This window comes from Limulus polyphemus, unplaced genomic scaffold (genome assembly GCF_000517525.1).
Source record: "Limulus polyphemus unplaced genomic scaffold, Limulus_polyphemus-2.1.2 Scaffold6976, whole genome shotgun sequence".
In the NCBI taxonomy this organism is placed as follows: Eukaryota; Metazoa; Arthropoda; class Merostomata; order Xiphosura; family Limulidae; genus Limulus; species Limulus polyphemus.
The window spans coordinates 25411-36167 of record NW_013672586.1 but is presented as its reverse complement, the minus strand read 5'-3'; the positions used below and the strand labels follow the sequence as shown (position 1 = coordinate 36167).

The 10757-nt window shown below is 32.4% G+C and overlaps 2 protein-coding genes across 8 annotated transcripts in view; both read right to left on the bottom strand.

The window, feature by feature from the left end:
• LOC106474231 (glycosylphosphatidylinositol anchor attachment 1 protein-like) overlaps positions 1 to 10757 on the bottom strand; it is a 20131-nt gene that overhangs the window by 4678 nt on the left and 4696 nt on the right. The window contains exons 4-9 of the mRNA XM_013934922.2: positions 7596 to 7755; positions 6962 to 7069; positions 6288 to 6484; positions 4402 to 4601; positions 1627 to 1780; positions 900 to 995 (exon numbers count right to left, since the gene is read on the bottom strand). Of these exons, the coding sequence (XP_013790376.1) occupies positions 900 to 995; positions 1627 to 1780; positions 4402 to 4601; positions 6288 to 6484; positions 6962 to 7069; positions 7596 to 7755 (915 nt within the window). The remainder of the gene's footprint in view (positions 1 to 899; positions 996 to 1626; positions 1781 to 4401; positions 4602 to 6287; positions 6485 to 6961; positions 7070 to 7595; positions 7756 to 10757) is intronic.
• LOC111089670 lies at positions 7766 to 10235 on the bottom strand. 7 transcript variants are annotated; one of them, XR_002613881.1, is made up of 2 exons: positions 8228 to 10235; positions 7766 to 8173 (listed from the first exon to the last, which is right to left on the bottom strand). XR_002613881.1 is itself a non-coding variant. In XM_022402586.1 (2 exons), the coding sequence occupies exons 1-2, from the start codon at positions 9226 to 9228 to the stop codon at positions 8305 to 8307; spliced, it is 591 nt and encodes a 196-aa protein (XP_022258294.1). In that variant the 5' UTR covers positions 9229 to 10235; the 3' UTR covers positions 7766 to 8304. The 7 variants fall into 7 exon arrangements, 6 of the variants coding, with proteins under 6 accessions (XP_022258294.1, XP_022258292.1, XP_022258289.1 ...); XM_022402586.1 differs by having other exon boundaries at positions 7766 to 8466; positions 8800 to 10235; XM_022402584.1 differs by having other exon boundaries at positions 7766 to 8625; positions 8851 to 10235.

Genomic DNA, 10757 nt, shown 5'->3' with positions numbered 1-10757 from the left:
GTACCTTGTGATACCTTATTCCATGAGGTCGGTACCTTCTGGTAGCTATTTCATGAGGTCGGTACCTTCTGGTAGCTATTTCATGAGGTCCGTACCTTCTGGTAGCTATTTCATGAGGTCCGTACCTTCTGGTATCTATTCCATGAGGTCCGTACCTTGTGGTATCTATTCCATGAGGTCGGTACCTTGTGGTATCTATTCCATGAGGTCGTACCTTGTGGTATCTATTCCATGAGGTCGGTACCTTGTGGTATCTATTCCATGAGGTCTGTACCTTGTGGTAGCTATTCCATGAGTTCGGTACCTTGTGGTATCTATTCCATGAGTTCGGTACCTTGTGGTATCTATTCCATGAGGTCGTACCTTGTGGTATCTATTCCATGAGTTCGGTACCTTGTGGTATCTATTCCATGAGGTCGTACCTTGTGGTATCTATTCCATGAGTTTCAGTACCTTGTGTTAGCTATTCCATGAGGTCTGTAACTTGTGGTACCTTATTCCATGAGGTCGGTACCTTGTGGTAACTATTCCATGAAATATTATGCATCAGCATCTGGAACACATGTTGAATTATCACAAGATAATAAACTTAAAATAAGATTCAAAACTCGAGCGCTTTCGAATAGTTAACCATTCTTCTTCATGAGAACAAGATAATAGACACACTGTTCACACTTTTTGAAATGTAAGAACTGCTTTATGAGATGTTAATCTATATTTTTATATAGGAGTGAAGAATCTGCTTAAAAGACAAGAACTGAGTAAGGAACTAATTTCAAGAACCACCTATCTATCAGTGTACCAGGTGTGAAGTGAAAATGCAATAAGTAACTAATATGGCAAACCACGAGCTCATTACTTGACCTCGGTGTTAATACTAACTATAACAAATGTTTCACCTCTTCTCTTGCATCTTCATCTTTATTTTCCATCCCAGGTGTTGCTTTTTTGTCCAAGTCTTTGGAACTTTGGAGTGACAGATACAGGTTCAATGCCTAAGAACAAGTTAAGCTCAGTTTCATTTTCTTAAAGTACACTTCAATATCAAATCAAATTTCTTATACAAAAGTCAGAAATTCTCAACAGTTTAATTTGCCTTATTTTAAGTTTCATTTAAAACTACAAGCCTTTACAAAACATTTACCCTTAATCATTAATACAAATTCTTGAAGGTTACAAGGTACCTAATAATGTACGAATCACACAAAACGTTTAAAACAAATGCTATCAATGTTGCATTACTTCCAATATAAGACATAAGTCATCTTCTATGCATTTTACATACAAAATGAGCCATTTTACCCAATTTTATGGGTTAATATTTTACAAAATAAGTAATAAGTAAAAAAAAATATTATTATTCAATATGACGTGATATACAGACCTCACCAATAGTGAAATTAATAAAACAAGTTATTTGAAGGTGAAATTAATCATGCTGACCAGTTGCTAACATGTCAAGATATATGTAGGCTTAGTTTGAAGTAACTGAGGAAATTAGATACAGCAAAAAAAGTGCTTGGAAATACTGAAGTGCTTATGTTGGTTGAATTTCACTTACAGATACAGTGAAGAAACCCACTACAACAACTGTGTATTTGTCTTACATAAAGTTTAAAAGGATACCTTAATGAGCAAAGGAGCAGCAATCAGACCGAAAGCAGGCATGTATAATCCTATGGACACATATCGACGAGTTGAGGGGAGCAAGTAAAAGAAAAAGGACTGGTGGAATCTTTCCAGTAAGTTGTTTAAGCTGCGAAAAACCCCTTCAATCACTCTAAAAACAAAAACAATAAAAAAACCTTGTATAAAATTGTTCAAACTAGATTTGCAAATATTCTACATGTTGCATTGCTTAGGAATTTTATCTAAAACAAATAATAAGCAACTACATTAAAAACATACTAAAGTCTGGAAATACCAAGAAATAGGTATACCTGTCAAAAATTAAAAGAATTACTTGTTAATGTTTCAGCCGAATAATTTTCATTATAACCTCTAAAACTGAGAAACATTATTAATACATTTACATAAAGAGTACTTACCATTAATTACTTAAACAGCCTCCTATTTATCCAAAACGGCTGATTAATTTTGTAATTTAGACTAGTAAGAAATATAGGATAATGTTTCACATACAGTTAAAGATGATTTCATAAACTCATTAGTTCAGACATTTTTATGCTACCTTCATGAACAAACATACACACACAAACATTATGTTTTATGATTCTATTTAATCCTTTTGCTACACGTAGATCAGTGTGCATGTCACGACCTTTTACAGAGTTACGTTCAAAATTTAATTACACTATTTTATCATCAATGTGTACGAATGAACCTGACATCAAAACATAGTTAATAAATCAAATTTTATATTATTCAAGCTTTAATTTCTTAGTTTTAAAAGAAAATATTTAAATAAATTCTCAATCTCCCCCTTGTTTGTGTATCATAACATTTGTTTACTCAACTTACCCATCCTCTTTGCTTCATCAACCTCCTCTCTAACATCTTGAAGTTAATTACTCATAGTATAGATATTACTTAAATATAGTTTAATGTTTATAGTGTTTACAAAGATATTAACTAGATTCAGATCCAACTATCACATCCTCTTCTTTTCATCAATCCCCCCGTCTAACATCTTGAAGTTAACGATAATTACTCATAGTATAGATATTACTTAAATATAGCTTAATTTTTATAGTGTTTACAAAGATATAAACTAGATTCAGATCCACCTTCCACGTCCAACTATCACATCCTCTTCTTTTCATCAATCCCCCTGTCTAACATCTTGAAGTTAATTACTCATTGTAGTATAAATATTACTTAAATATAGTTTAATGTTTATAGTCTTCAGTTTACAAAGATATAAACTAGATTCAGATCCACCTTCCATGTCCAACTATCACATCCTCTTCTTTTCATCAATTCCCGTCTAACATCTTGAAGTTAATTACTCATTATAGTATAGATATTATAGTTTAATGTTTATAGTCTTCAGTTTACACAGATATAAACTAGATTCAGATCCACCTTCCACGTCCAATTATCACATCCTCTTCTTTTCATCAATCCCCTGTCTAACATCTTGAAGTTAATTACTCATTATAGTATAGATATTACTTAAACTTAAATATAGTTTAATGTTTATAGTCTTCAGTTTACAAAGACATTAACTAGATTCAGATCCAACTATCACATCCTCTCTTTCACAAACTGCCAACAATTTTCTCTAATGTTTCCTATTACATTATTTATAGCCAATGGAAAGACAGTTTTAATTTACTGAATGAGATATAACGCTACCTTGTTCTTGGTAGGCATTTGTAGTTATTTTGCCTACAGATTAAAAGTTACCATTGCAGATCAAGTAAGTACCTAATGGAATTACTTAAAGCAGTTATGCCTTACTTAGGAAGCCAGTTAAATTATAATAATCATAGGAGAATGTTTTCTTTATATGTGTTATTATTTTGTGTTCGTAAGTTCATACTTGAAATAAATAAAAATGTAATATACTAGTACTGCCATTACAAAGAAAGTAGGCTTAAGTTTCATTGGTGGACTGACAGCAAAAAGAGGCCAAATATATGTACTGACTTTCTCATTTTTTAATCATTTTTATTAGGTTACATAGGATAGATTAGATTTCTCTATGAAGTACACAGGTGAGTAGTTTGTGCATTATGTTATTCAATACAGTAACTTGACCTACTTGATTTAGTTTGTGTTATAGGATTATTAGTTAGACATGGTTCAAAGAGCAATAAAATAATAAAAACTTAACAGAAACAAATGTAGAATGTTACAAAAATTGTAGTTTTCTTTTAAAATCTGCAGTTATTCTAGCAATTAGAAAAGGTTAATTCAAATTTATTCTACATTTTTTGTGGTGGTTACAAAGTCAGTCAAATTGTCTGAGTCTGTATAGGGTTATAGTAGAGAAAATAACAGATATAATTGAAATTTTTACTGAGAAAAAAACAAGTGTGACATTAATATAGAAAGTTTTAGAGGCTATGCAAATCACATTGTGAAAACAATAAGATTATTATATAGTATTTCTAATCTTAACATGAAAATCACCTTTCATTTGACTCCATATGTTCATGGACAAATCATTTATAAAAATACTTAATTAAAAAATCTGACTTCTAAAGGCTATTAAAAGCTTGCCAAATTTCATGAAGAAGAAACACATACCACATTTTTGTAGCATGGATACTTTCATGGTTATCTGATGGTTACAAGGTCGGTCAAAATAACCAAGCCTGTATCGAAAGAGTTCAAGTAATTAGAAATTCTGAAAGTTTCAGACTAGATCCCATGAAACTACAAACACAGCTTTAGCTTTTAATGAATTAAAAAATTAAAAGACAATAATATTACCTGCCCATGTGTACGAAGGAAGCTCGGATACCCCCAGGCCCATTGGACTCTCCTTTTATGGTCAGTGCCTGAATAGCATAGCGATGAAACAAACCATGTCCCCCAGTTGGTAGGCCTGTAGCTTGAAGAGCCACCATTGACATCAGTGTCGAAAAAGCTTGTTTCCATCCCTTCCAACTTTCTGATTCAACGGGATTAGACTACGAAAACAATTAAAATCTGTCGTCTGTAACAGTGGACCTCAATACAAAAAGTTAAAACTGATATTTGTTAAATCAAACATTAATAATACCTAACTTCTGTTATACAACAATTAATTAGGAGTATATAACAATCAATTACATGCCACTCCCTAACAACAGCAGCAAAGCATTTCTTATTAACAATGTCATTTGATATACATCCTTCTTACTGTTATCAGCCTAATACAAAACAATTCCAAATACAGTGTCTTTACCTCAAACATGGATAAGATCACATAGGGTATGAAGTCTCCATTACTTAAATTACACAAATGTCTCTTCTCCGAACGTTACCCTTTCTTGACTGGGGAGAGTTACCAACATTTGTTGAATTTTTCCTTCTCACAATGGAAATACTTAACCAAACTGCATTAAACTTAGCACAAACTTACTAAATAGTATCTAGTTTTGGCTTTAAAAAAAATCATATATTTGAATTGGTTTTCTTATCGTTTTGTAAGTTGTGAAATTTCCAACAGCTAATGTTGATCAGAAAGGTTAATTTCAACTTTTCTGATTTTAACTGATGTATTTCATTTGAAATTTTATTTTGCAAATTACAGTACTTACTTCTGACTATAAATACTAAAAAATCAATGGATAAAAAATGTATTGGTGCCTTGAAACTTGACCTATCAAAATTGTGTCAGGTCAGGCTATATAACAATTGAAATCAATTTATATCTAATAAACTGATTTCAATTGTTTTCAATAAATTAAAAGTTATTTTATTTATGTGCATTGTTTGAATATGATAAAACGTATTCTACCATTGCTACCAGACTCTCTAAACTTAATAACTCTTACCTGATGTTTTGTCATAAAAGAAAATTGCCATAACTTTCACACACAATCATTTTCAGTAATAAAACATCTCTAGTTAGTTCCTCGTTCTTCTAAACATCACGTTAAATTCCACTGTTGTTCTCAGCACCATCTAATTGTTTTCTTACAATACCATAAGTTACTTCTCACGTCCCTTAATTCACTTTACAGTGAAGGGAATAGTTTATGATCTGATTTATCAAGTGGTATTTAAACTTTCACTTTAGCTATTCTTAAAACTACTTTATTAGTAGCTGTTCTGTCGATTTAATGACCTCATGACACGTGATGTGAAAAGAAGACTGTTTTAATAAACCTTGTGACAGAGAAACAAGACTTGGTTAATTGTACCAGAAATGGAAATCTTTGGGATGGGCAGAAAAATTCTAAAAAAAATGTCAACGGGTGCATTGTTTACATGCAAGACTTGTTGAAGCAGAAATAGAGTTTGAACATTTTGAACATCTGTTTTTGCAATTATACTAAATAAACGGTGTAAAATAAAATAATTATAAAATATTCTGTAATATAAAATGGATGTAGAATTATTATTTTAAATTAAATTTTGAAATTTCATATACAGTTGTGCACTCTGAAAGGTACTCACTCAGCATGATGGGATTAATATTATAATGAAAAAAAATCACATCCTGTCACATCAAGAACAAATTACTGTATTTATTTCCTCAATTCTGTAATTATGGAGTACTTACAATTACAAGTATTAGAGACTTTTACATTTGAAGTTAATCAACCTACAAAAACACGGTGTTAGATTACTTTTAACCTGTTCTCAATTGTCTTAATAAATCAATTTACCTTCTGATGAAAAGTGGAAGGTACTGACTCCCGCGTACTGAGTTCTACAACAAGGTTAAAAAGATCTAAGTTCGGAAGTTGTCCATTCTGTCCTTCAATCTTGACATCAAAATGAGAGATCTTATCGCTGTGAATCTCCAGATTTATAGCAGCTTGGATTGCTCCACTTCTTCCTTCTAACTCTCCACTGTCCAGGACTTTAAACAAATCAAAGATGACAAAAATAGAAAGTAACATGAGTGAGAATTTAAGCCAGCTTTTACAACAAAATTGTAGATTATTTTTCTAAACATATTTCCAATAACTATCCAGATGATTAGGGATACAACATACATTTCCTTCAATAGAAGTCAACCCTAAATTTGTAAATCAGAATATGTTGAAAAAGATAACAGATAAAGTTGTTTCACAAGCACACACTACATCAACACCAAATCTGCTGAAAACTTACTTTACATAAGTACAACGAGAAACAATTCAAATATATTATTATTATTGTGTGTGTGCTTCAATCCAATCTTGTGCTTTATTATTTTATGTATATAGTGATAATTTCATGTAATGATAAACAAATAAAAGTCAAAAACATTAACATTAATAAAAAAAATGTGATAAAATAAAATATTCAGTTCTCTTTAATAAGTGATATTTATAAAGAAAATGTATAAATTTACCACCAGGTGCTGTTTTAGAGTTGTGGTATGCATCTAACCAAGCTTGAAATCCAACCAGTTCATGTTCTGTCACCAGAAATATTATGTCTTTAGCCCAGTACAGTTGTCCTGTTAAAGTAAAAATGGTCTGGGTAAGAGACACCAAATGCACAAGATATATAATAATTGATCTTTTTCTAAGAAATGTACTTACTTGTTTACTGACACATGTTGGTTAGTTTTAAATATAAAAATATTTTCTCAACTGAGAAAAAACTGAGTCCATGAACAAGGAATAATATCAAAAAACAGATCTGGAATACTAAGACAAGAAGTGAGGAAAAAATTAGTTTTTAGGTTATTTATGACCAAATTCCTTTAAAAAATATTTTAATGATGGACTTGGTCAAATTTCTTGGGTTTTCAAACATATTATTTTGGAAAATAAAAATCTGCATGTTAACGAAATAGAAAAGTTTCATAACACTTTCAGTTAGACATCTAGATCTTAACCATATAAACTTCTTGGTTTCCTATCAAAACTAAATGCTGATCTCGGTAACAGATCATGAGTGAAGGTTATTTATTATTGGCATAACAATATTTTCTCTGATGTAAATATAAGGTTTCTGTAAAAAAATATACATGCACTAACTTCGAAAAAATTTGGCCAAAGACAGCATAAGAGCAATGCCAGGAAGGGTGCTGCCATGCTGGTTTTCTGGTGTTCGGTATGGTACTGATAGAAGTATAGCCTCCGTACTTGCTGCCCTTGGAGCTCTCAAAATGGCATAAAGGTTCTTTCCTGTAAAATTCTATGTTGAAGGATAGGCTCAGATTACATTTATTTAACATAGTACGTAATGTACAGAAGTAAGCTGTTATCATATGTCAGAAGTACTTTTAATTCTCTGTGAAATTAATCTACTTATTGTTATATGTGAAATATAACAGACAATATTAAATGATTACTTAAATTGAAAAGATATAAGCTGATGTTGGTAACAAAATCCATATAGAAACCAGTAGAGAATTTCAGTTTTAAATAAATTCAACCTAACTGGTCCAGGCATAGAGATTGACAACCATAAGTAGCTGATGTGTGACAAATAAACAGGTGTTTATACAAACAACATACTAACACATTTAGTTTCACTACTACTACTAGAAATACCTTTTTACATTCACCACACTCAAACAATCAATTACTTTCAAAACACTAAAACTGATAACCTTCATCAAACCAACACAACCGCTAACCGTCATCACACAAACACAGCCGCTAACCTTTCACAATACCAACACAACTGATAACCTTCATCAAACCAACACAACCGCTAACTGTCATCACACAAACACAGCCGCTAACCTTTCACAACACCAACACAACCGATAACCTTCATCAAACCAACACGACCGATAACCTTCATCAAACCAACACGACCGCTAACCTTCAAACCAACACGACCGCTAACCTTCAAACCAACACAACCGCTAAACTTCATCACACCAACACAACCGCTAACCTTCATCACACCAAAACAACCGCTAACCATCATACCAACACAATTGTTAACCTTCATCACACCAACACAACTGCTAACCTTCATCACGACAACACAACTGCTAACCTTCATCACGACAACACAACTGCTAACCTTCATCACGACAACACAACTGCTAACCTTCATCACGCCAACACAACTGCTAACCTTCATCACGCCAACACAACTGTTAACCTTCACACCAAAACAACTGCTAACCATCACACCAAAACAACTGCTAACCATCACACCAAAACAACTGCTAACCATCACACCAAAACAACTGCTAACCATCATACCAACACAATTGTTAACCTTCATCACACCAACACAACTGCTAACCTTCAAACCAATACAACTGCTAACCTTCATCACGACAACACAACTGCTAACCTTCATCACGACAACACAACTGCTAACCTTCATCACGACAACACGACCGCTAACCTTCATCACACCAACACAACCGCTAACCTTCATCACACCAACACAACTGCTAACCTTCAAACCAATACAACTGCTAACCTTCAAACCAATACAACTGCTAACCTTCATCACGCCAACACAACTGCTAACCTTCATCACGCCAACACAACTGTTAAACTTTATCAAACCAACACAACTGTTAACCTTCATCACGCCAACACAACTGCTAACCTTCATCACGACAACACAACTGCTAACCTTCATCACGCCAACACAACTGTTAACCTTCATCACACCAACACAACTGTTAACCTTCATCACACCAACACAACTGTTAATCTTTATCAAACCAACACAACTGTTAACCTTCACAACACCAAAAATGCTTACTTGCACTACACCAAACTGTTTACTTTCAATATACTAACATAAAAAATTACTTTCATAAAACAACATAAATGTGCACATGAAAAAACTTTCCTGAGAACAACCAAAAGCCTGTAAAAATAAGAAAACAGTGTAAGGAATTCTCAGAAACTCTGTTTATTTTTTTATGTTTCTGTTTCAGAATGTTTTTGGAGATATCAGTAAAGTTCCTTTGCTGTTTCAACAAAATGAAGAGTGCCTTGGTCATACTAGAATGTGTATAAGCCTTCATGCCCAGTGCCTTGGTCATATTAGAGGGTGCATGGGCCTTCATGCAGAATGAGAAAGGCCTCAGAGAAAGTGAAATCTGGCAAACATGTCAAAATAGACAATCGAAAGGGCTTTTATTAAGCAATGTGAAAATTAAAGCAGATTTTTGTAAGGGCAAAAAAAAGCATATTAACCTGAACATAATCTTAATCTTTATGGCATAAAAATATTCCAACATCTCTCCACTCATTTTAGTGAGATTTTACAGAATTGTAGCTGTTATAGGTGAGTGGCATAGATCGGGCTGACTAGTTGTATCTACTAGCATCCATCCACTGTCTGAGTAAGTAACATAAATACTGCCAGCCACCCCCAGTCCAACCCTTATGACTGGATTTTGTTCTTATATTAGTCAATTTTTATTTTTTTTCAGTTTGTGAATGCAGCTGGAATTTTTGCCAGTAACCATTAAACTAACTGCTAAATATATGCCACTGGCAAAAAAAAAAATTGTCATCAAAATAATTATTTACTTTCAAGACACCAATATGTATCCAAACTGTTTACTTTCACCACACCAATATGTATCCAAACTGTTTACTTTCACCACACACACAATTTTTTACTCTCATCTGCTTATTGTCAAAACTCCAACACAATTGTTTACTTTTATCATACCAGTGATACAATTGTTTACTTTTATCATACCAGTAATACAATTGTTTACTTTTATCATACCAGTAATACAATTGTTTACTTTTATCATACCAATGATACAATTGTTTACTTTTATCATACCAATGATACAATTGTTTACTTTTATCATACCAGTGATACAATTGTTTACTTTTATCATACCAGTAATACAATTGTTTACTTTCTATCATACCAATGATACGATTGTTTACTTTATCATACCAATGATACGATTGTTTACTTTTATCATACCAATGATACGATTGTTTACTTTTATCATACCAATGATACGATTGTTTACTTTTATCATACCAATGATACAGTTGTTTACTTTTATCATACCAATGATACAGTTGTTTACTTTTATCATACCAATGATACAGTTGTTTACTTTTATCATACCAATGATACGATTGTTTACTTTCACCATACCAATGATACGATTGTTTACTTTCACCATACCAATGATACAACTGTTTACTTTACTACCATACCAATGATACTATTTTTTACTT

Coding starts and splice junctions, on each gene's coding strand:
- LOC111089670 (XM_022402581.1), bottom strand. CDS start 9,228: ATGAAGGTTAACAGTTGTGTTGGTGTGATGAAGGTTAACAGTTGTGTT. Junction 8,959..9,009: donor GCAGTTGTATTGGTTTGAAG/GTTAGCAGTTGT, acceptor GGTGTGATGAAG/GTTAGCGGTTGTGTTGGTGT.